Source organism: Vairimorpha necatrix, chromosome 6 (genome assembly GCF_036630325.1).
Source record: "Vairimorpha necatrix chromosome 6, complete sequence".
Taxonomy (NCBI): domain Eukaryota; kingdom Fungi; phylum Microsporidia; family Nosematidae; genus Vairimorpha; species Vairimorpha necatrix.
Window position 1 is genome coordinate 790302 of NC_088821.1, and position 24939 is coordinate 815240.

At 29.6% G+C, this 24939-nt stretch overlaps 12 protein-coding genes and 1 non-coding gene across 14 annotated transcripts; 6 read left to right on the forward strand and 7 right to left on the reverse strand.

The window, feature by feature from the left end:
- Positions 1 to 2461: 2461 nt before the first annotated feature.
- VNE69_06124 (solute carrier family 2, facilitated glucose transporter member 3) lies at positions 2462 to 3643 on the reverse strand (the record flags this gene model as incomplete). The annotated part of the gene is made up of 1 exon (XM_065473877.1): positions 2462 to 3643. The coding sequence occupies one exon, from the start codon at positions 3641 to 3643 to the stop codon at positions 2462 to 2464; it is 1182 nt and encodes a 393-aa protein (XP_065329949.1).
- A 1104-nt stretch (positions 3644 to 4747) lies between these two features.
- On the forward strand, positions 4748 to 5542 carry VNE69_06125 (uncharacterized protein; the record flags this gene model as incomplete). Of its 2 annotated transcripts, XM_065473879.1 has the most annotated exons (2): positions 4748 to 5326; positions 5407 to 5436. In XM_065473879.1, the coding sequence occupies 2 exons, from the start codon at positions 4748 to 4750 to the stop codon at positions 5434 to 5436; spliced, it is 609 nt and encodes a 202-aa protein (XP_065329951.1). The 2 variants fall into 2 exon arrangements, with proteins under 2 accessions (XP_065329951.1, XP_065329950.1); XM_065473878.1 differs by having other exon boundaries at positions 4748 to 5542.
- Positions 5543 to 7250: 1708 nt separating this feature from the next.
- Positions 7251 to 9428, forward strand: VNE69_06126 (putative Ran-binding protein; the record flags this gene model as incomplete). Its single annotated transcript, XM_065473880.1, has 1 exon — positions 7251 to 9428. The coding sequence occupies one exon, from the start codon at positions 7251 to 7253 to the stop codon at positions 9426 to 9428; it is 2178 nt and encodes a 725-aa protein (XP_065329952.1).
- Positions 9429 to 9554: 126 nt separating this feature from the next.
- On the forward strand, positions 9555 to 9881 carry VNE69_06127 (SOSS complex subunit; the record flags this gene model as incomplete). The annotated part of the gene is made up of 1 exon (XM_065473881.1): positions 9555 to 9881. One exon carries the CDS (start codon positions 9555 to 9557, stop codon positions 9879 to 9881), a length of 327 nt encoding a protein of 108 aa, XP_065329953.1.
- A 167-nt stretch (positions 9882 to 10048) lies between these two features.
- On the reverse strand, positions 10049 to 10121 carry VNE69_06903. The gene has a single exon. It is a non-coding gene; the product is annotated as a tRNA-Asn (tRNA).
- Positions 10122 to 10235: 114 nt separating this feature from the next.
- On the forward strand, positions 10236 to 12260 carry VNE69_06128 (trehalose 6-phosphate phosphatase; the record flags this gene model as incomplete). The annotated part of the gene is made up of 1 exon (XM_065473882.1): positions 10236 to 12260. One exon carries the CDS (start codon positions 10236 to 10238, stop codon positions 12258 to 12260), a length of 2025 nt encoding a protein of 674 aa, XP_065329954.1.
- A 31-nt stretch (positions 12261 to 12291) lies between these two features.
- VNE69_06129 (histone acetlytransferase RTT109) lies at positions 12292 to 13110 on the reverse strand (the record flags this gene model as incomplete). Its single annotated transcript, XM_065473883.1, has 1 exon — positions 12292 to 13110. One exon carries the CDS (start codon positions 13108 to 13110, stop codon positions 12292 to 12294), a length of 819 nt encoding a protein of 272 aa, XP_065329955.1.
- A 1304-nt stretch (positions 13111 to 14414) lies between these two features.
- Positions 14415 to 15401, forward strand: VNE69_06130 (PCI domain-containing protein 2; the record flags this gene model as incomplete). Its single annotated transcript, XM_065473884.1, has 1 exon — positions 14415 to 15401. The coding sequence occupies one exon, from the start codon at positions 14415 to 14417 to the stop codon at positions 15399 to 15401; it is 987 nt and encodes a 328-aa protein (XP_065329956.1).
- A 299-nt stretch (positions 15402 to 15700) lies between these two features.
- VNE69_06131 (eukaryotic translation initiation factor 3 subunit G) lies at positions 15701 to 16219 on the forward strand (the record flags this gene model as incomplete). The annotated part of the gene is made up of 1 exon (XM_065473885.1): positions 15701 to 16219. One exon carries the CDS (start codon positions 15701 to 15703, stop codon positions 16217 to 16219), a length of 519 nt encoding a protein of 172 aa, XP_065329957.1.
- A 3361-nt stretch (positions 16220 to 19580) lies between these two features.
- On the reverse strand, positions 19581 to 20231 carry VNE69_06132 (transmembrane EMP24 domain-containing protein; the record flags this gene model as incomplete). The annotated part of the gene is made up of 1 exon (XM_065473886.1): positions 19581 to 20231. The coding sequence occupies one exon, from the start codon at positions 20229 to 20231 to the stop codon at positions 19581 to 19583; it is 651 nt and encodes a 216-aa protein (XP_065329958.1).
- Positions 20232 to 20404: 173 nt separating this feature from the next.
- VNE69_06133 (alpha-trehalose-phosphate synthase (TPS1)) lies at positions 20405 to 21781 on the reverse strand (the record flags this gene model as incomplete). The annotated part of the gene is made up of 1 exon (XM_065473887.1): positions 20405 to 21781. The coding sequence occupies one exon, from the start codon at positions 21779 to 21781 to the stop codon at positions 20405 to 20407; it is 1377 nt and encodes a 458-aa protein (XP_065329959.1).
- Positions 21782 to 22430: 649 nt separating this feature from the next.
- Positions 22431 to 22973, reverse strand: VNE69_06134 (uncharacterized protein; the record flags this gene model as incomplete). The annotated part of the gene is made up of 1 exon (XM_065473888.1): positions 22431 to 22973. The coding sequence occupies one exon, from the start codon at positions 22971 to 22973 to the stop codon at positions 22431 to 22433; it is 543 nt and encodes a 180-aa protein (XP_065329960.1).
- Positions 22974 to 23310: 337 nt separating this feature from the next.
- On the reverse strand, positions 23311 to 24444 carry VNE69_06135 (uncharacterized protein; the record flags this gene model as incomplete). Its single annotated transcript, XM_065473889.1, has 1 exon — positions 23311 to 24444. The coding sequence occupies one exon, from the start codon at positions 24442 to 24444 to the stop codon at positions 23311 to 23313; it is 1134 nt and encodes a 377-aa protein (XP_065329961.1).
- Positions 24445 to 24939: the final 495 nt, after the last annotated feature.

Here is a 24939-nt window from a genome sequence, read left to right on the forward strand (position 1 = left end):
ATGATGCGACCATCAGAGACGCTTATCCAATGCCCCGCGTAGAAGAGTTTATCAATGCTTTAGAGGGCGCAACGTATTTTACTAAATTAGACGCTGAATCGGGCTATCACCAAATAGATATGGCGCCGTGTGATATTGAGAAGACAGCTTTTGCCTGTAGAGAAGGCTTATTTGAATTTATGAAAATGCCATTTGGACTTGTTAATGGCCCAGCTACATTTCAGCGGGTGATGAATAACATATTAAGGGAATTTTTATTTAAGTTTGTTGTAGTATACATGGATGATATACTCATATATAGTAAAACTAGAGAAGATCATAAGAGAGATGTTCAAATGGTATTAGAAAAGCTCAAGTCGGTAGGGCTTAAACTTAATAAGGATAAATGCGAATTTTTTAAGACTGAATTAAAAATTTTAGGTCATGTAATATCAAAAGAGGGAATAGGTGTAGACGAAGAAAGAGTTAGGAGCATTCAACAGTTACCCATTCCTAAAAGTAAGAAGAAATTACAATCTTTGTTGGGACTGTATAATTATTGTGCTAAATTCATAAAAAACAGTCACAGGGTGGTTAGCCCACTATTTGACATAATCAGGCTCAAGGATGAGGAAGCAGATTGTTTTTGGAAAAATGTGGAACAAAATGCTAAATATCGTAAGGATATTGAAGAGGTAAAACAGGCCATGAAGAGAACGGCCTTGTTGACTATCCCAAATTTAAGGGATAAGTTCATTTTGACTACAGATGCATCGAACGAGGGATGTGGTGCTACATTGGCACAAATAATTGGAGGGGAAGAAAAGATTGTTTCTTATTACAGCTACTTACACTCGAAGACAGAAAAGAATTACTCCGCGACGGAACAAGAACTATTGGCGGTTATAAAATCCATCCAACACTTCAGAGAATATTTATTATTGGGCAAGTTCACATTAAAAACTGATCATCAAGCTCTGAAATATCTGTTCAAGTCTGGAAATGTTAAAGCCAGGTTGGCTAGATGGTCGTTGATTTTACAAGAATATGACTTTGATATTGTGTATATAACAGGACCATCGAATCATACAGATCACCTAAGCAGAGAATTTAAAAAGGAGGAAGAGAAGGTTTATCGAATAAATTTAGTACAAAAGAAAATTATTAAAAAAGAGAGAACATTGGCATTAATGAGGTTTTATCATGATTTATTAGGTCATGGATCAAAACAGAACATGAAGTATAATATCGGACAAAAATACTCATGGAAGCATATGAATAGAGACATAGAAGACTATATTGAAAATTGTGAAGTTTGTCAAAAGGAAAAACCACAGAAAAAATTTAAGGATATTATACCGGTGGTGGCTAATAAATTAGGAGAGATCTGGGAATTGGACATGGTAGGCCCTCTGAAGGAGAGTGAGCAAGGATATAAGTATTTATTGACAATGATTGACCATTTCTCAAAAATTGCAGAAGTTGTGCCGGTTTATACAAAGGATATGAATACGGTTGTTCATTTGATTGATAAACATATAGTTAGGAAACATGGTGTACCGAAAGTCATTCTAACTGATAATGGCAAAGAGTTCAAAAATAAAATTTGTGATGAATATGCAAAGGTTAAGAACTTTATCTGGAAATATGGTTCCCCCTATAAACCTACGACCACGGGGCTTGTAGAGAGATTTAATAGAACAATAGGTTCTAAGTTAAGGAAAATTACGGAATTTGGGCAATTCGATTGGGCAAGATGCGTTCCTAAGTTGATCAAGGCCTATATGCAGTCTTACCATAGGGCTATAGGCTGCGCTCCAGTAGAACTTATCACAGGAATGACACTTAATAATATGGACCTTCAGGAAGGGATTAAGACCTTAAAAGAAAAGGAAGAGTATCAGAGACAGGCCATTAAAAATTTAGAAGCCTACAGACGTGAATATAACACAAGTGGGAAAGAGAATGCTGATAATAAGGACACCATAAAGGTAGGAGATAGAGTCTGGTACTATTTAATTCTCCCTATAAGAGGAAAACTAGAACCTAAATGGGAAGAAAAAGGAGTAGTTGTAGAACAAAAATTTCATTCATTTAAAGTTTTATTGGACAGTGGGAAAATAGTTACGGCGAGTCGAAATCATGTTAAACTTTTAAAGGAGGGGTAGTGTAGGAAGTGCTACACGTGTCAAATATATAGTGTACTTGTTTTGATATATTTGACACCGTGTTTCTTTAAATAATTTAAAATAAATAAACCCATGTTTTTATCCCAACAATTTATATATACACCATTGAATTGTGTGTTTTTTTGACTTTTTTTTACATGTTTTATAGATATACAAAATTTCAATATAAAATCTAACTAAATTATTCTAAATACATTTTTTTAAAAGCAAATTAAATTCAGACAATATAAATACAATATTAAAACATAAATCAATGTACATTTGCAATAAATAACGAGCTTTTATTAAATTTCTTATTGAAATCCTATTGGTCTGTTTTTTGTTTCTTTGAAAAATACTATAACTATCATCAAAAATATCGTCATAACACCACCATAAAGTAAAAATAAAGTATTACCAATCTTATCATGTAAATAAAAACTTAGTATAGACAAGAAAAAAGCAGATAACCAATTTGCGCCTATTGATAATCTCATAGCAGGCATAACATATTTAGGCTCAAAAATCTCATTAGTAATAAACCAAGGTATAGAAGCAATGCCTATATTATAACCAAACATGTATACATAAGTAATAAGAGGAGTCATATCTATGAAATTTATATATAAAGTACAAAAAATAATAATAACCGTACTAATAATAATAAATTTTTTTCTACCTACTTTGTCTATAAAAAGTGAACTAATAATTGATACAAAAGCTGAAAAAGCGAGCGTAAGCACGCTTTGTAATTCAATATTAGAAGATTTATCGAAAATAGCTTCTAAAAAATTAGTAAAAAATTCTATACCACAAGCATGTTGCGAAATATGAAAACATAAAGATAAAAACACAGATTTCCTCGCCTTCTTATTTTTTAGTAGCTCAGTAATCGTAGTATGATCATTTTCACTAGTCACATAAGGACAATTTCTAATAAAACATAAAGCGATAGTATGAATTACAATAAAACAAGTAACAGACAAATAAATAAATCTCCAACCATCAGTTCCATAGATATATTGTAACAATTTCCCTAGTACAAGTCCGAAAACTATACCTATAGAATGAAAAGACATATAAAACCCTCTATTATCATCATTAGTGACACTGAACAGATAATTTGGCACAATACAACAAGAATTACCTGCTCCTATTCCAATTATAAGTCTAGCACATAGTGAAACACAAATATCTGAAGAAACTAAAGACAACAGACAAGCTATTAAATAAGTTATATTATTTAAAATTAAAACTGTTTTTCTATCAATACCAGTAAAAATATAATTCAAACAACTAATAAAAAACGCACCTAAGAAAACTGAATAAGCAAACATGTTCTTGTAATTGTCAAATGAGATAGCGAGATTGTAAGTTGAAAAATTTTCTTCTAATTTTGGGTATAACACTTGTTCAGATGTGAAGAGTAAACCGAAAAGTAAAGAAGAAAAAGAAGCTGTTGTTGAATATAAAAATGTTTTGATTTGTTCTTTCATATAAAAGGGGTAAATTTTTTTTTTTATTTTTATGAATTAAAAAATTGACGAAATGTTTTTGTTTAAATAATGATGTCATAAAACGGAGAGAAACAAATAAAAATGATGATTAGATAGGAAATAAATAGAAATATTAATTAAATTTATAGAAAATAAATAAAGATATTTTTTAAAATGATGTTGTGTATCAAATTCGGAGTATTGATGGATTTACAAGATAATCAAATTTATATATTTTAATTAAGTTCCTTTTAATTAAAAGGTAAAATATTGCCAAATAAATCCTTTTTAGCGTAGTAAGAACAATCAAGAATCCAAAGAGAAATATGTATAAAAAACTCACATTTTGTTTAAGGCGATTTTTACTTGCAAATTTCTTTTATCACTAAGTTTATTACATCAAAATAAAAATGAAACACTGTTCATTTTACAACTTTTCAAAAAACCTGTCAAATATTCAATCAACGTTATTTGACATCTGTCATGCCCAATGTTATTACTAAATGAAACGCCGAGTTAATTGTAAAACGACTTTAAAAATTCAAAGATGTTTTCTGTGTCAGTAATAAATATGAAAACAAATGTGCGGTCCGATTTAAAATTCTATAATTGAAAGAAATAGTAATACAATCATAAAGCCAGTTAAGATCGGAAATGGAGTCGATTTTTAAAATTGTAAAATTTGAAATCAAATATAAGAGACCAATAAAAATTTTAAATTTCTCATTTTTTATAAAATAATTCAACGTATTTTTTACAAAAAACACATTTAAGAAATAAAACATTTTTACAAACGAAAGTACAAAATTGATTCATTTCAAGAATCAGTACCTGTAAACCAATAATTATACCTGATAAAAATTTATTGATTTACCCACCTCCTTAATTTATATTCGAAAAAAAAATAATACACAAAAAACTTCTAAATATACGTTTTATATCTGTTAATTTATTGTAAATTCCCGCTTTATCATTTTTTATTCGAATAAATCCAATTACATAAAAAAGGAGGTCTTTTAATCATTAACCCCTTATGATTAATAGTATTTTTATTGGTATAAAAATTTTTATAAAACTATTTAAACAGAAAAAATTCGTCTAAATATGTACAAAATATCTTCATTGTTATTCATATTAAAGAATATATCAGCTAATACTTGTAGTGTTAGTGAAGAAGACAGAAATAGGTCGTTTTTGTTTGGTAGATCGACTACACAAAAACTACAAGATCAAACATTTAGAGATGATACTTGTCCTACTGGAGATAGGATTAACGAAGAATTATTGTTAAACAGTACTAAGGAGAATGAATTGGGAGGAATGAAATCGAAGTTGTGCGGTGGTACTGAACCTTCACAAGAAGAAAGTGTGAAAAAGGCAAGCCTGATGGGATTTGGAGAATCAAAGAAGTCTGAACTTTTAGGATGTGGCAATGCAGCGCCCGCTTCGGAAGAAGAGATCAAAAGGGCCAATTTGTGTGGTATTAGTTTTTCAAAAAGCGAAGATGATAAAGAGAAAGCTAAACTTTTAGGAAGTGGAAATACGGCAGCAGCCTCGGAAGAAGAGAATGTTAGTTCTAAACTTTTGGGAAGCGGAAATACGGCAGCAGCCTCGGAAGAAGAGAATGTTAGTTCTAAACTTTTGGGTAGTGGAAATACTGCTGCAGCCTCGGAAGAAGAGAATGTTAGTTCTAAACTTTTGGGTAGTGGAAATACTGCTGCAGCCTCGGAAGAAGAAATCAAAACTTCCAATTTATTCGGAAGTGGCACTACTGCACCTGTATCGGAAGGTGAGAAGACCAAGTCCAGCTTTTGGGGAAGTTTTGTAAGTTCATCAAGTCTATTTGGAAATGACGATAAGTCATCAGAAGAAAAAGGTGACTTAAAACCAGGTGAATAAAAAATGTTAAATATAAATATATTATTTTTCCAATATATAAATGAATTTATTATAAATATATTTTATTTTACTATTTTAATGTGGTATATCCTGCTTATAGGCGATCAGATTTCTCATACGTGTGGTTTTTTATTGCAGTTATGCTGCATTTTTCAATATGTTTGATTTTAATTGTGCTGCATTTGTATAAGTTAATAGTCATTTTCTTATGTATCATGCGATTATAAAAACTATGTATGTTGTTGTATATTTAAGATAAGATCTTAATTATTCTTATCTACGAATATATCTCCGATATATTTTAATAAAAGATTTTATTAAAAAACCCAAAGATCTATACCTTTTCAAGCAAATCTATAAGAGGAAAATAAGCGCATTAAGTGAGTGTAAAGAAACTATACCTTTTATTTCTCTAAAATGGCATATTGATATTTCATTTTTAGATGGCAAGCTTGAATGCCTTTATACCTCCAATCAATTGTATATTTTGGATTTTCCTTCACCCGTGATTAGGATATACAAAATCATAAATAAATTTAATTAGGGCATGCTTAGTAAAGTTTATACTTCTAATTTAACAAGGATAGGTTACGCGTTAGTGTCTCGTGCTTGTAGGCAGATTCCGGCTCTATAGTTCTTCCACATCTTCTTCGGTAGTCCAGAGAAATGCTCTTTGGCGTGATCATCTGAATGTACGCTCTTAACAATTCTTGTGATATAAGATTTGTGATACTTAGTCAATATACAGTCCCAAGTGATTACATAGGGGTTTATTTCTGTAGGATATACATCATTTTGTATAGGTATAATATCTTACTTATTAATTACTTTTCACAAGATACACTCACAACATCTTTTATTAGTTCCTTCTGAATCTACATGCTATCTCAAATACTTCTTAGTGCCAGGTATCAAGCCCATGTCTGGTTGGCCTAGTTAGGCTTTTTAAGTCAAATTAACTTTTAACCTATATTTTTCTGTTCTGGGTTGATGCCTAAAAATTATCATTTTCAAAATTAATATATAATTTATTCGGGTATAATATTCGGCTTATTAATTACTTTTCACAAGATACGCTTACAGTCTCATCTGGCAGTTCCAGGACTTCCTTCTGAGATTCACTCATTGGGCTCTCGAAGACCCCTATCATTTTCGAATTTTAACTTATATTTAATATAAAACTTATTTCTTTTTCTGGCTTACAGAATAAAAGTAAGGAAATAAATAATATGTTTCATGTAGAAGTTTATTTTGAAATAAAGTTTAGATTTTGCTATAAATAATTTTTAATTATTCTTAAATTTAATAAACTTTACTTTATTTTTCTATTTAAAAAAAAGAAAAGTAAAATATTACGTATTAATCTCAATAATAACAAAGGGTAAGATATACCATTTCATGAGATTTTAATCATATTAAAAATGGAGAAATAAAGTAGATTGTTACCTGACTATTATAGTTAAGATCATATAGAGTTTTATTTGAGCAGTCCTATATCTATCAGACTCTCTATAGACTGCCTTTTATTTGTCGACGATGACGTATTTATTTATATCTGTGACTAGGCTTATTATCATCAAGATTGCCTTTTAATAATCAAGAAGTCTTACTGAATTACAAGAGACATGAGATCCTTGTCCTGGGAGACTCATCCTTAAATATTTATATTAGGAAATAGACTTATGAACTTGGAAATATTTCACCCTTAATGGTAAAAAAGAAACAAGTCGGTAGACCGAGAAAAGCAAAGAAAACTTCAATAGAAAATGACAAGGCAGACTCTGAGGAAATTATAGAAGAAAACAAACAAAATGAAAATAAAGGCAGAACAAACAAGAAGAAAGCAATAAATAAGAAGAACATGAAGGATAAGATAGATGAATCAAAAGAAAAGAGAACAGAAACAAATGAAGTAAAATCAAAAGAGGAGATCGAAGAGTCAAAAGAAGAAAACGAAAAAACAAATAAAAAGAATATGAAAGGAAGTTTAAAACAAGCGAGCGCTAAGGCAAAAGACAAGAGCGAAGAATCAAATGAAGTAAAATCAAAAGAAGAGTCAAACGAAAAAAGGGAAGATATTAACAAAGAAGGCACTGAATCAAAAGAGAAAACCACCGTATCAGAAGAAAAGGAAAGCGACGAAATAGAAGAGGCGAGTGTCAAGAATATAAAGGATGAAAAACAAAAGAAAGTAAGGAATATTAAAGGCGATTCAAATAGGAAGAAGCCAAAGAATATGAAAGAAGAAATAAAAGAAAAGAGCGCCGAGTCAAAAGAGAAGAGCACAGAATCAGTTGAGAAAAGCGTAGAATCAAAGAGCGATACCACAAATACAAACGAAGAAGACACTGAGCTGAAAAACGAGAGCACAGAAACCAGCGAAGAAGAACCAAAAGGCAAAAGCACAGAATCAGAAGGTGAGAGTGATGAGTCAAATGAAGAAGACACAGAATCAGAAGGCGAGAGCACAGAGTCAAAAGAAAAAAGCACAGAATTAAAGGGCGAGACTACAAAATCAAACGAAGAAGACACAAAATCAGAAGACGAAAGCGATGAGTCAAATGAAGAAGACACAGAATCAAAAGGCGAGAGCGATGAATTAAAAGAAAGTTCTGGTGGGAAGAACCCTAATGATATTAAAAGAGAATCAAATGAAAGAAGCACCCAATCACAAGAAGAAAGCGATAAGTCACAAGACGAGGGCAAGGAATCAACAAACGAGGAAAGCTCAGAAACAAATGAGAAAAGCATAGAATCAAATGAAGAAAAAACAAACGAAAAAAGCACAGAAACAAATGGAGAGAGCACAAATTCAAACAAAGAGACATCTGAGTCAAACGAGAAAAGTAAGGAATCAAAAGAAGAGACCTCTGAGTCAAATGGGAAAAGCACAGAAACAAAAAGCGAAACAGACGAATCAACAAATACGAGTAAAGACGAGCCTACAAGTGAGAGTATAAAAGAATCAAATGATAAGGAAGTAGAGGACACAGACGAAGAAACAAATAGCAAAGAGAAATCAGAAGATAAGAATGTTGAATCAACAAATACTTACACAGACGAATCTACAAATACAAGTAAACCCGAAGCAAATGAAACGAGCGATAAATCAACAAATACAAGCAAAGACGAATCTACAAAAGAAGACACAGATGATGTAAAAAGACCTCGTCTTGAGACAGAAGATACCAAGGAAATTGATAATAAAAATAAATCTTCAGGTATTCCCGAGCCTCTAAAAGAAGAAGAGAAGTCTTTCAAGTCCCTTGCCTCAGACGACCCTTTTTATCTGCTAAATAAAAGGAAAGATTGGTTTGACTCAAATAATGGAATTTTCAAGAAGGACACAGTCCCATCCACCACTAAAGTAGAAAGAGAGGTGTGTGCACTTATCACTTCTGACATTACAGTAAAAGAGAGGAGCGATTTATACAACAAAGACAATGACATCTTCAAAATAGACCCGAACTCTGCGCCTAAAAAAGTAGTAAGAAAAGAGTGTGCATTCCTCACTTCTACGTATAAAAAAGAAGAGGAAAAGATAAAAGAAGAAGAGGAAAAGATTAAAGAAGAAGAGGAAAAAGATCTCGGAGACTTGATTTTCGAGTCAAATTGCACATTGTACACATTCATTAATAAGAAATGGGAGAAGATCGGCCTTGGGACAGTTTACGCTTATGAGACTGACGAAGTCAGGCTTCTTTTTATAAGAGAGGGGCTTATGACAGTGCCCTTTGATTTCTTTATAAATTTTGATATTAGAGCATACCGAAAAGGAGGGGGAGTGGGCTTTTTGACACCAGGAGGGAAACTTGTGCTTTTAATGTTTCAGGATCCTGAAGAACAAGATGAATTTTATGACATTTTACGAAATGAAACCCAATAAAATATAGTAGTATAAACCATATATAATATTATATTTTTAAAACCTTTTTTTCTTTTTAATATTGGCCTCTTTTTGTTCTTCTTTTTCTTTTCTCTCTCGCTTTTCCTACGTGGATTATCCCCGTTTATGAAATTTACTAAAATCAAAGATTTAAAAACTTCCATGAAAAATGTAAATGTGGATTTTATAGTCATAAAACTACTAGAGACAAATACTACCAAAGACAACGACAAAGTGTACACATACCTGGTAGCAGACGAAACTGGGTCTATTGAGGCGTCAATATGGAATATCTTATTAGAGATAGGAGATCTTATATGTATAGAAGACGCGTATGTATCATTATTTAAAGAAAGAAAACGAATATTCAAAAGCGGGAATGGAAATATAAGGAGAATAGGAGAAATCAAAAAGCAGTTTAGACTTAGTGAAGAGCATAAGAATTTAATATAAAAACAAATAAAGTAAAATAATAAATAATATATTAAAACTTGTATTATACATGTCAAATGTATCAAAACGGAAACATGACATATTTGACACACACACCACTTTTTTCAATTTGTAAAGAATGTCAATATTGAACGAGATAAGAAAATATCATAATCAATATAAAATTACGCTCCTGGAGAGACTCGAACTCTCAACCTTTCGGTTAACAGCCGAACGCGCTAACCATTGCGCCACAGAAGCTTATGAACTCAAATATTAAACAATATACCAGAAACACATATTGGGCCCTTAAAAATCTAATTGGTTATTCTCCTTAATTAAAAAATATAAAAACCAGAAAAATCTAAAACCCTTATGACTACATACATTCTAAACAAAAATCTCATATATTACGCATCAAGACTCAATAAAAAGGACTCTCATGCCGCTTTATTCGGTACACAATTCAAAACCTCTGATACTGCTAATAAATCTTCAAAAATAGATGTACAATACGAAAAAACATCAGACGAGATCAAATTATATCTAAAACCAAGATGTTTTATAGAAAATTACATTTATAATCAAAATTTTATATACGTAGGTGCACTAGAAACAGATTGGACTATAACGGAATCAGATCACGAATATATAAAAAAATTGTGTAAAAAAAATAATATAATACCTATATTTGATACACCAGGGGAATACGGTACAATGATATCTGATATCTTAAACAGTGACACATTTAATTATATACATTCAAATTTGAATCATAGTGAAATATATAAAAAATATTGTCAATTTAATGAACAAGTAAAAAACGAAATAGGAACTATTAATGACACAGATGTGGTTTGGGCACAAGATTATAATTTTATACACGTTTTGAAAGAATATAAAAACACTATTTTGACAGTAAAAAATTTTAATGATTTATGGAAATGTATACCCTTTTATAAACTTTTATTAGATGACATTTTGGAAGTTAAAAGTTTACATTTTAAATGTGAAAATGATATAAAAAATTTTGAGATATTTGTATCTTACACTTATTTCCCTGAATGTAAAAAATTACCGAATATTAATTGTCAATTAATAGGTATAGATAAAAATTTTATCGATAAAATTCAAAATAGTAAAATACAACTAGAAAAGAATACTATACTAGTCCCATACGAATCATTATACCATTTAATTTGTCTTGATAAGTTTATTAATAAGTATAATATACATTTAAAAATATATTTACTAAATATTAGTAATAAAAAAATAGGTCAGGACGTATTAAATTATTTAAATTATTTACGACTAAAAACAGATGTGGAAATTGTGACACCAGAAACAGATGAAGAATTTTTACATGTAGTTAGTTCATGTCAAATCGGATTTTATAAATCGATAGATGAGTATATGAAATATTTTGGTAGACATGTTATAAAAAATAGTGTGTACGATTATGATAATGTAGCAGACGAAATTTACAAGAAATTGCATTATATTGACGATCAAGAATATAAAATAAGTGATATTAATGATGATATACCTAAGATATTGGATTTTATTAGGTCAGACGAAGAAATCGAATATAAAAAACAAGTAGTAGAATTGCCAAATAAAAATATGAAAATTAAAAAACAGATAATTTTAAACACTGACGAATCAAAAGAAAACACTAATCCTTCTAGAGTAGTCGAACCAACACAATCAAATCCTACACAAGTACATATAAAAGATTTATTACTAGACAATTTCTCAGCCATAATTCTCGATTATGATGGCACTTTAGTGCCTCTAACAAACAAACCAGACGAATGTTATCTATCAGAAGATACAAAACAAACACTTTTAGAACTCAATAAACGTATAAAAGTCGTCATAGTAACAGGTAGAAAAAAAGAAGATATGGACAAATTCATACCAAAAGAACTCGAAGTCTTTTCAGAACATTGCGCTTTTACACGTAAAGACGAGAAATGGTCCACTTTATCTTCAAATATAAATTTCGAGTTAGAATTACGTATAGCAAATTTTTATAAAGAACGAACACCTGGAAGTTCTGTTGAAATAAAGAGTAATGGATTTGTGTTTCATTATAGGAATTGTGATCCTATATTGGGAACTTTACAAGCACAGAAGTTGTATACGGATTTAATAAAAATTTCTCCGTATATAAAATTGGGTAAAAAGATTATTGAATATAAAGTTGGTAGTAAAAATGATATATTTAAGTATTATAAAGAGAATCTTATTATTTGTGGGGATGATGTGACGGATGAAGACATGTTTGATGAGAGTAAAGGAGTGACTATAAGAGTGGGGTATTGTGAGAATAGTAAAGCGGAATATTATGTTAAAGATGTTAATGAGATGGTATCTTTTTTAAAACATCTTATATAAAATATTAAAGAGGTTTAAATTTAAATTATGTTTATTTCCTCCTTTTTACTTTTAAAATTGTTTTACTTTCTTCTTTTTTTGTTTTTTCAGGTCTGTTAAAAATTTTTATAAAAAATTTTTCAGTTTTCAAATTATCGTACAACTTTTTACTTGATTCCAAAATATCCTCTTCTCCATTAAATGATAATTCAAGTAGTTGTTCTTCCAAGGTATTAACTTCGCATGTATGTGGAATTTTATCTTGACCTATCAAACTTGATTCTTTTACTGCATTTAATTCTATTAATTTATCATTTTTTACTAAATAAATAAGACTTCCCTTCATAAAATCATTTCTACAACTTAATATTTCATACAATTTGTCCAATTCTAAATCTCCCACATTCTCTAATATCTTCGACACAGGATCATCATTAAATCTTACTATTTCTTTACTACTTTTATAAATATCTTTAAGATAATTCTTACTATTAAATTGTAATACAAACATATTCGCTTTATCATTATACATTCTAAATATGTCAATCCAATATTGTTTAATATCATTTAGTACTTTTTTATTTTCATTTCTAAATACATATACTAGTTTAGATAGAGAAAAACAATAAATAATTCGACATGTTTTACAATATTCTGATAAGATTGTCAAGATAAAATCCTTGCTTTTGCATTTTAAGGAGTGCCCTGTGCTATCCAATTTGTCGATGAAACAAGTGTCATTTTTTATGTGAAATGAAAGATAGTAAATGGCGATTTTATTGTGAAATAATAAGAAAGAATAAGTGGTACAATTTTGATAAGAAGATATTTCTTTATATATTTCTAGACAAGAGTCTTTATAAGTTTCCATAAGAGGGTAGTAAATTTCAATGTACTATTAATGTAAATTAATAACGGTCAAAAATACCAAAGGGGATATTTTAACTTATAGCAAAATCGTTATGAATTTAGAATTTTACATTGTCTTATTAATTTTAAGATGCGATTGTTTTATAAAAATTATTTAAATATCTTTGCACAAATTACACTACATTAATATTATTAATTATGCTTTTTAAAGTACAAACTTGTTGTATCAAATAAAACTATTAAATTTATTTTATCATTCAATATTCTTCTTATCTTTCCCATTGCTTAAACACTTCTTATACAAGAAAAAAGATGCCATAATCACTAATAAAAAGACACTTATAAATTTCCAATTAAATGCGAAGTCTATAAAATCAAGTATATTCACAGTATCAACACTTAGAACATCAAATTCTAAAGGCTCTTCGGGCATTCCCTTGGTAAATTTTTTAGTTTTTATATTTTTTATTAAGAAAATTAATTTAGCTAAAATTTAGTAGAAAAAAGTATAAAGAGATCAAGTAAAATGTTTTACTGTACAAATGAGATTTAAAAATCAAATGACTCGATATGACTAAGTACAAAAATAAATTCTTGTCTTTTTTAATCTATATAGATATTGAGAAATAATAGAAGTTTGCAAGTTGTGCCCTGTTAGTCACAATGAGTCATCGAATAATGAGAGATAATTTATTAAATCTCCAAAATATAACCTAGTATTATACTCTTAAAATTAGATTATAGAAGTTTATACTTACTATTGATAAAAGACTAATAATTTACTTTAATATAATTTATATATAAAGCAAAACTATCATGGTTTTTTAAATTGTCTCATTTACGACTAAATCAAAATCTATCAAGCGAAACTTTGACCAATATTCCTTATATATCTTTTTAAAGTTTTTAAGTTTCCTTAAAATATGCACCAGATAGAACTATCTTATTAAATATAAAAAGCCTAATAAATAAGCAAAAAAAGTGCCTTGTACTATTGTTTAATGTAAAGGCTTGTGGCGGAGACTGAATATTCCTAACTTTACCAATAGAAATATTTAGAGCATTTCTTTATATTACAATTTAACAAGAAGTGTGGCCGTGAAATTGTTTCTTGGTATGAAATGATATTTAAATATTAGTAAGTTAGGATAGACTATCTTACCGATAGTAAACCCATTTTCTTTCTATGAATAAGCCATGAATAGATCTGAAAATATATACTGTTTAATACCATACCTACAAATACGATATTAACTTATAAAAATGTTTTCTTCTTAAATTTCACTCCCCTTTTCTACCCCGTAAATGAATGACAATCTCATAAATAAATTCATCACAGATGAGAAATTCCACAAACTTGCTTCTTCCTTCAAATTACATCCTCAAAAATACAATTATAGAAATATAATCCCGCCTTTCGACCAATTATACAAATCCCATATCTCTTACATAAAAACCAAAGATTTCTCATCTTCTCTAAATGTCTTAAAAACTTCTTGTCTTTTACTTGATTGTCCAAATAAGAACAAGACACGCGTCTTGTTCAAATTTATAATTCAGAATTGTATAAACCAAATTGACAATAAAATAAACTGCGAAGAAGAGACTAGATCTCTAATCAAGATTATATTAGAAATATATAAAGATACTAAATATCATGTACTCTGTAATATATTATTTAGATTATATTTTAAGATAGACAATTATGAACTTGCTTATAATTTCTTATTAGTCACTACTAATACAAGAAAAGGCAAGAAAGATTTTTATATTTACAACTTGTATAAGAGTTTGTTGTATTTGTACAAAGGAGACATAGAAGAAGCCAATGAGTGTATAAATATAGCGTATATGAGTAAGAATATAAGGACTGTAAATGACAGTAATGTCTTGTTTTTTATTATCAATTTGATTAATAATAAGGCAGTGAAGACACAAGATCCTTTTCTTATAAAATTGAGAGATGTAGTCAAACTTGGTCTTTATAGTAAAATATTTGCACTTTTAGACAATGTTATGTTTAGAAGATTGAATATTTTTGAGATAGTGCGGACTTATTTGCCACTTGTGTGTTTTACAAATCTGATAAAGAGGATTTTCTATCTTAAAAGTGAAGATTATAAATTGAATCTTGACTTTTTACTGGAAGTGTTAGATATGGAATATGAAGAGATGATCAGTTTAGTGTGTAGTGTGATAGAAATAAATCTAGTGAAGGGGTATATAAGCATCAATAAGAATATGATGGTATTTAGTAGGAAAGACCCATTTCCAGAGTCCTTTAATAAATAATATTAATTTTCCAAATTACACATTAGTATAAATCTGGAAGGCCGCTGAATACCCTTAGGATTTGGTCTTATTTAAATTTCAGCAGAATTCCCTTGCTTTTTTAGATGTTTTTAAATACTTTTTGTAGCCAATCAAATATGTCCATTTGTCGAAAGATAATTGTCTAAGACAAGCCTATAATAAATAAATGCTATGCATCTAAAGTTTGTATTTGCAAGTAAGAGGTAGGGAGAAACTTCACAGAATTACCATGAAATATTTCCATTTTTTGTTTTTTCTTTATGCTGTTTATGCCCCTCATGGAAATTTATAAATTTACCAAAAACCAGTCAGCAATAAACAGAAGAAAAACTCTCCCCAAATTCGGCTCTATTAGTAAAATATCAGTAGTAGAAAATATTGACAATTTCTCTTTTATAAAATGCACTAATGATAAAATAGAAATTAAAGAAGAAGTTGAAGTTGAGCATGTCGCCTACACACCAAATATCTCTTATAAGCCTAAAGAAGAGACAGTAATAAATACTGGTCAATATATCCCGCCTGTGAGTACTCGATCTTATGAGAATATAAGTGTCAAGATATCGAATTATGATTTGAATATGAAAAGAGAAGAGCTTTATAGAATTCTGAGTCAGCACACTAAAGTGAAATTTGGGAGATTTCATATGGTCTTTGATAGGGAGACTGGGGTAAGCAGGGGGTACTCATTTGTAAGTGTGGGTAATAAAGAAGAAGCGAGTGAATTGATAAATGATTTAAAAGTGGTAATTATAGATAATTTAAGACTATGTGTAGAACTAGCCAAAAATAAATAATAATTTAGTTATATCAGATTTCGTAGCCGATCAAATATTGGCCAATCATATTCTTACAAATGGACAGGTTTGATTGGCTACAAAAAGTATTTAAAAACATTTTCAAAAGAAGGATGGAAAATAGAAATAAACTTAATGACACTACATTTGTATAATATAAATAATACTGTGGTATAATATCTCATACCACATGTTTATGGTGACCAATAGACGATGAAACGCTAATGTGCTTTGATACACGTCAAGCATCTCTAATTGTTAGTGGACAGTTCTGAAACACTAATTTCTAATTGGTTACACACAAATATAAATAACGAAATTCATCACTTAAAAAGAATGAGGATGCCTAAGAACAACAACAGCCGCACTCCAGCTCAGGCCCATGACGCCAATAACAATAAACACTATTCAAATACATTTACACCTACCTTGGGAATTCACGGTACACATAACCGTAGCATTATTGAATGCTTTCTTGCCACTGGCACAATTCCAGGTAAATACGCCAATTTGAGCTCAAATGGCAATAAAGGTACAAAGTCATTTACAACTGGAGATAAACATCATTACGCGGAATTTAAAAGAACTGTTGAAGGTACAGACGTACCAATCCAAGACTATATACTTAAGATATTTAATATCAAATCAGATCTCACTACAGCAGGTCTCAAAGAGTTTGAAACTCTTTCTGAATATAACAAGTGGAATGACACACAAAGCGGTCATATTTACCATAGTCTAATCTATGATTCTACTTATAAGGATAAACTTACTAGGAACAGTTACAAGGCACTGAGAAAAGAACTTCTAGACATACTGTATCCAAAGACCCAACACAGGATTCTCTCGCAAAAAATTGACAATATCAGGCAAACTGATCATTTTTCCATTAACGAGTATATGGAAACAATTTCTAAAGGATTAGAAGGCTACATTCATGTCAACGATCTTTCAAGAAAGGAAGTGGATAGAAAACAAGAAGAAATATTTTTCAAAGGTTTGGGAAGATATACCACTATCAAGATTGCCGATCAAAGACTTAAAACGGCTCCATTTCAAGAAATTATTCAATTTTTAATAGAACTGGAAGAAAGCATATTATCCCAGTCCACAGAGACCAAACAAGGCTTAATAACCCAGACAACGGGTGCGAACAAGACTAAATACGCCTTTACTAATAAGAAGTGGTGTAAATACCATCACTCGAAGTTTCACAACACTATAGATTGTTCCCTTCATAAAACCTCACAATCAGAAGATGTCAAAAGCATGATTATCACTGAACTTAAAGTCGACAATCATGAAGGGATAAAAATTCAAGGAGAATTAAATGGAACTAACCTACAGTTATTTGTTGACACGGGTGCATCTTGCAATTATATTCACGAAAAACTGTTAAAGTCCTTAAAGCTGAACACAATTGAAACTAAACCTCTAACTATGATATTTGGATGTGGTACTAAAGAAACCACTAGTCGAGCCGTCGAAACTAAAATACGTATTAAGGATAAAGACTATGATATCACATTTTATGTTTTACAGCGTATACCAGAAGATATTATCTTGGGATATGAATTTTTATATGCTAACGAAGCAGTAGTAAACTTAAGAAAGAAAATTATTACCTTAGGAAATGGACATACTATCCCATTTATTGGGGTTGAAGTTACATCCGAGGAAATTCTTGATGAAATATTAGCTGAAAGCACTTGCTTACCCATACTCATGGAAGATAAAAAACATTATAAGTTACCAGAAGCTACAAAAACAGAGATTAACAGATGGAAACTGATCATGAATAAATTTAATCATAAGATCTTCCATATCAAAGGAAAGGATAACACAGTAGCAGACACATTATCGCGTTGTCTACTTTTACAGATCATGCCTCTCAAGATACAATACGACAATGTCGTTAAAACTTCATGCACGTCAAACAACGGCGTATTACTCAGGAACGATAGAGGCCAACTGGTTATCAGGAATGACAAAATCAAATCTTTCCTAAAAAGCATACATGACATATCAGGTCACCGAGGAGTCACTACACTCTACAACAACATTAAAAAATACATTTACGTAAAAAACGCCCTACAAAGGATATCTTGGGTAGTAAAAAGTTGTTCTGTATGCAGAAAATTCAAGATAATTAACAATAGTCATCATAATACGGTGAAGATGGATTCATCTAGATTATACGAGCGCATATCATCAGATATCTTCGGACCATTCAAGTATCATACTCCTTCCCCGAACTCTGAGGAGAAGATAGGATATATACTTACGATATCAGATATATATTCTAGAGAAGTAATGTTAATATTCTTTAAGACGATTAAAACTCAAGAATTAATCGATTATATAGAAGCATGGATTAAAACAAGAGACAGGCCTAAGCATTTAATATCGGATAACGGACGACAATACATCTCCGCAGGTTTCAAAGAGTATCTAGCTACTACAGGAATAAATCACATTCTAATACCGACATACACACCCAAATCAAATGGGATATCCGAACGCTTGAACCAAACTATTGCCTTCACGCTTTCCATAAACAAATTCCGAGACATCTACGAGACTGTTAAAGAAGCAGAAAATATATTAAATATCAACTTTAATCGAGGGATTAAAGCCTCGCCTTATCTTATAGCATATGGCAGGGACTTCTACGATTTAGACACCAAACAGCAAACAATAACGAAAAACCCAAACGCTGTAGCGTATACTTCTAAGTTCAACGTGGGAGACATTGTCTACAAAAGAAATTTAAAAGCAGGAAAACTCGATCGGAAATATGGAACAAGACAAATAGTTGAAGAAGTGGGAAGCAAAGGTAAATGGGTTCGCTTAAAAGATGACGAATCATGGACGCATGTCCGAAACTTGAAATTTTGTTGGAGTTGGCAGTATGTGGTATAATATCTCATACCACATGTTTATGGTGACCAATAGACGATGAAACGCTAATGTGCTTTGATACACGTCAAGCATCTCTAATTGTTAGTGGACAGTTCTGAAACACTAATTTCTAATTGGTTACACACAAATATAAATAACGAAATTCATCACTTAAAAAGAATGAGGATGCCTAAGAACAACAACAGCCGCACTCCAGCTCAGGCCCATGACGCCAATAACAATAAACACTATTCAAATACATTTACACCTACCTTGGGAATTCACGGTACACATAACCGTAGCATTATTGAATGCTTTCTTGCCACTGGCACAATTCCAGGTAAATACGCCAAATACTTAAATTAATTATAAGCTATTTATATAATATAATTTATAAATTATATTAAATTTGTAAAATATAAACAAAATCAAAACAAATTATTATTAAATGAACACTCATTTATTTAGCAATCTTGTTAGTAATGAAGAAATCTTTAACACTCTTATTAAAATAAAATATTGTAGCAAATAAAGTAATTATCTTCAAAAATGATATCTTATACACTAAACTAAATATATAATTATACAACTTGACATATTTAGCCTCGTCTTCTTCGCCCATCTCTTCCATCTCGAAATTCTTTCTAGCGAAATCTAAGATTTCGCCCACTTTCTCAGTCAGCATCGTCAAATGGTAGTCAATCCCAGACACAATCTCTGTATTCTGAGGCCTGCCTTCATAAATCTCCAACTTGAGCCCGTAAAGATTGTCAACTTTACTTTGGACATCAAAATCGAAAGAATAAAACCCTGCGCCTTCGTAAGAAGTAAAAAGGAAAACATTGTGGGGCTCGTATTTGTTGTCCATAAAAAGCTCGACTTTCTCATTTGAAGAAAGGCCGCCTGTTTTGTAAATTCTTAAAGAAGTCATTAGAGGAATACTTGGATCTGCTTCGGACCAGATTAAATCATTTTGGTTTTTTACCATGATAGTGGATTTTACTAGGACTACTGTTTTGTCTTTTAGATTTTGGTAGATTTCTAGTGGTTCATTTAAATGAATAGGGAATATTTCGCAGAGAAATTTAGACAAAAAAATGAAGAACAGCATTTGGGGCAAAAAAAACAAAGCTGAAAAAAAAACACCACTAATCAGACAAGGACTAGTACAAATAAAACATATAATTATTAGAAAATAATAATTATTAGAAATATATAATTAATAATTATTAGAAAATAATAATTATTAGAATATATAATTATTAGAAAATAATAATTTTTTTATTACTTTTTTATATATTTCTCCCAATTCTCATCTAACATGTCTAAATTGTCCTCTGCCCACTTGAAACTCGTAAACTTATAAACATTCTCTTTATTAAAATTATACCTCTTTTCTCTTTCCTCTGGGCTCATCTCTAGCGCCTCTTTAATTTTCTCGCTTATCTCATCAATATTCCACGGATTCACACCTAAACTTCCAGGCAAAGTCGAAGTCACTCCTGTAAATTCACTTAAAATTAATACGCCGTGTTTGTCATAAGAACAACTTACATATTCCATAGCCACTAAATTCATCCCGTCTCTGAGACTTGTAATCAACAAAATATCACTTATATAATACAAAGCGCACAATGTATTAAAATCTACAGAATCATTTTGTAAATAAATATTAGTATTATCAATATCTCCTATCTTACTATTACTATCAGCTACCAATTTATTAACACATTCTGTGTATCCTTTGTACTCAACTACGCCTGTACGGCTTGGTACACCTATTTGTAAAAAAACTGTGTCTTCGATGTGCTCAGGAAACTTTTTAAGAAAATCTGTGTAACCTTGTACACGATTAGGAATTCCTTTTATATAATCAGATCTATCAACTCCTAACAAAATCTTCTTGTTTTTGTATTTTTCTTTAAAAAAATTAATTTTTTCTATCGTTTTTTCTTCTTTCAAACAATTAGTAAATATCTCCGGATCTATGCCTATTGGTATAGAATCAACTTTACTATGACAAACTAGATTGTTTTTATCGCAACATTCTAAGAAATTCCCTACATATTCGTAACTATGAAAAGAAATTAAATTACAAGCCAAAACTCCTTCTAAAATTTCTTTTCTACAATATAACCTATTAAAACTTATAGAATTTGGAAATGGTGTATGTAAAAAAAACATAATTTTTATATCTTTTCGTATTTCTCTAATCATTTTTGGTAACAATAACAGGTGATAATCGTGTACCCACACTATATCGTCATCATCAACTTCTTTCAATATTTCATTTAAAAAGACTTTATTGTATTCAATATAAGCTTCATAATATTTTTCTGTGACTACCAAGTCATCAGAAAAATAATGTAACATTGGCCATAAAATACCGTTACAAAAACCGTTATAAGAATTATCATTTAGTTCTGGGTCTACGAAAATTGGATATAAGTTGTATTTTGTAGTACAATCATTGTAAATGACTTGTTTATCTTCGTCGCTTAAACCTTCGCTACTTAAGTTACCAAACCATTTGAAATTAATTCGTTTATTAATTGATTGTAGGCCTGTTACTAGACCACCAGAACTGTGTTTATAATTGAAACCAGAGTCTGATCTTGATAATGTAATAGGAAGTCTATTACTTACGACTACTAACTTCATTTTAAAGAGGGGAATATGGTTTTTTATATATTAAAAAAGGAGAGACGTGTTTCATTTGATAACTGATTGACCAATAAGAAAATGAAAGCAACGGAATAAGTTAATGTATGTGACGAATAAAGCTAATACTTCTAACGAACAAAGTTGTCTATATTAAAAATGTAGTTTATTGGTTTTTTAAATTAAGGAGTTGACAGTTAATACTCGAAAAAATTGATTGAATCAAAATAATCTTATGAGAAACATTGTATCTAGTCATTTGCAAATTACATAGTCAAAATGTCATTTTTTTTTAAGAATTAAATTAAAAACCGACAAAATCTAATTTATATATTTTTTGTAGTTATTGGTTACTCGTGTTAACATATACAAAATAAAGGCTAATAAAAACTTTTCTTTTTAGTAAAGCATTGATGATAGATTAGATTTAAAAATAATATTATATCAAGATATTAATTTTAAGGGTCTTATTTCATTTACACTAGATGAAACTGGTAAATATATCTATTATCAGCCTTGACATTTACATATCGCACTGTCTCATTTTAAATTTTCTGCATCAACTAGTTTTATAAAAATAATTTAATTTTTTCTTAAACACACCAGTTAGATTTACTTATACAAATAAATATTTTTATATTGTAATTTTTTAATATAATTTATATCTTTTATATTGCAATATAGTCAAATCCAATACTTTACCAAATCCTTGCACATAAGTACACATAAAACTCAATATATTAGCCACTATGAAATTGCAATAAACCAACCCGCTTACATATTTAAGCTCCATTAAATATGTCAAATTATAAAATGCACAGTTAAACATTCCTATCATTAACAAGTTTACTGTACGGGCACACAGCTTCTTGTAAATATAAAGACTCAAGAAGTTTGCAAATAATAAAAACGAGTTATTATAATTACAAGTTTGTATGTAAACCACTTTGTCTTTAAGTTTATAATTCTTACCACTTAGATTTCTAATGATCTCGAGGATAGAGATAGATGAAATGAGGTAGGTAATAAAAAGAAATAAGAAGAGGCCTTTGTCATCTGAGACAGATAAGTAAGGACTAGAGTAGAGAGAAGTGCATAGAGAAGTGATGTATTGGGAATCAATAGAAAGAAGAACGGTGAAGAGAGAAAGAAGAGTAGTGAATTGGGCTATGAGGATTTGACCAAGTTCCATTTTAAGGGTAAAGAAAAATAGCCAAACTTATAAAAGAATCCAATATGTAGACTTGTAAGAAATATCTAATATGTTGACTTGTAAGAAAAATAGTCAAACTTATGAAAGAATCTAATACGTTGACTTGTAAAAGAATCTAATATGTAGACTTGTAAGAAATATCTAATATGTTGACTTGTAAGAAATATCTAATATATAGACTTATAAAGGTTATCTAATATGTTGACATATAAAAAAATATACAAGAAAAAAAATTTTAAAAAATTATTCATAGAAAATCAAAAATGCACAAACAAAAATTGAGAAAATTTATATAAAACTTACAGTCAAAAATAATTTATTGCTCATACAATTCCAAGGCTGTATCTCTGTTTGGAAGCCAACTAATTATCCGCTTTGAAAAGTTTACCCAGAAGATAACCAAAAAAATTAATATAATAGTAATGTAAGTATTAGTATTATTATTCTTTCTTGTTCTGTATGCTTTTTCAGTTTCATCCATGTCAGCATCAAATTCAATATAATTCTTTTCTTTTTCTTTTAACTCGTCTTTTTCGTCTGAGTCCGAATCAGATTCTGATTCTTTTTCTTCTTCAAAGACTGGCTCTTTCTTTATTATTTTACAATCAGAAGGAATAAACAAAAGTTCATAAATATTTTTCGGCTTTATAGCCAAAAATATCCTTTTTCCTATATCTTCCCTCTCTAAAAATTCATCTCTTTGTCTTTTTTCTTTAAATGCTTCATATTTATCAAGATCAAAATGATATTTCGAATCAATAATATGTTCAACTTCCCAATTGCTTATAATGCTTGATCTTCCTTCTGTTACATATTTCGAGTTATCATTTAATATTTCATATTTTGCCAAAATGTCGTATCGATTTTTCTGGTAGCATTTTTCCAAGATGTCTTCGGCATCACTTCTCAAATTATATTGAAAATCAATAAAATCTTCTATTCTCTCATAAATAAATTGTATATTTTCCAATATTTTATCCATTTTTTCATTATTAATACCTGGTAAAACAATCTCATCACTAATTATCACTTCTTGATCTTCTATAGAATTACCCATATCTCTCATTAAATGTATTAATACGACTTTATCAATATTCAAATCTTGTTTTAAAGATTTAGAAATTTTTATAAAAAAATTTCTAAAATCTTCAACATTTTTTTTTATAAAATTTTTTAAATTCGAATTTTCAAATCGAGAAATTTTAGGTTGAATTTTTGTAGAAGACACGAATTCGGAAATCCAGACATCATAAATTTTATTAAATGTGATTTTTGGATCATTTTTTAATTTTGTTTCGATAGCATTTCTAAAAAATTTATGGTTGATTGCATGCGAGAAATATTGGACTACTAGTTTGTCGAGGATTCTTTCGTATTGTTTATTGTAAATTCTTGTTTTTTTAGTAGTTGAGAAGATAAGTGAAATTAAAGAAAAAAATTGCAAATTCATAAGGGGGAAAATTTGTAGAGAATTTTGATAATATTAATATGCATTTTAAAATCAAGTAATGTGTTAATAAAGTCATAGTTTATTGATAATACATAAATTTATCGTAAAATATTTAAGTAGATTGATTTTTGATGTGAATAATGCAGGTTTTATCATTCAGATTTAGACTTATGATAACCAAAATTTATTTCTCGATCTACAATAACATAATTAAGATAAATAAACATAAGATTATTTGAGATAAAGTCTAGATCTTATCATAATTTGCACTTTATTTATAATAAAAATATATTTCTTACAGTAAGAGCTTGGCACTTAAGCTGACGATATAAACCGACAGCACGGCCCCGTTTAATAAAATCAAATAATTATATATTTAAAATATCTTAAACATAAGGAGACACTATTTGGTCTAAGAAATCTAATGTATAAATAAATTTACTTGATTTTATAACTCGCGCCTTACAATGCTTTAAATTTCATATAGACATATAA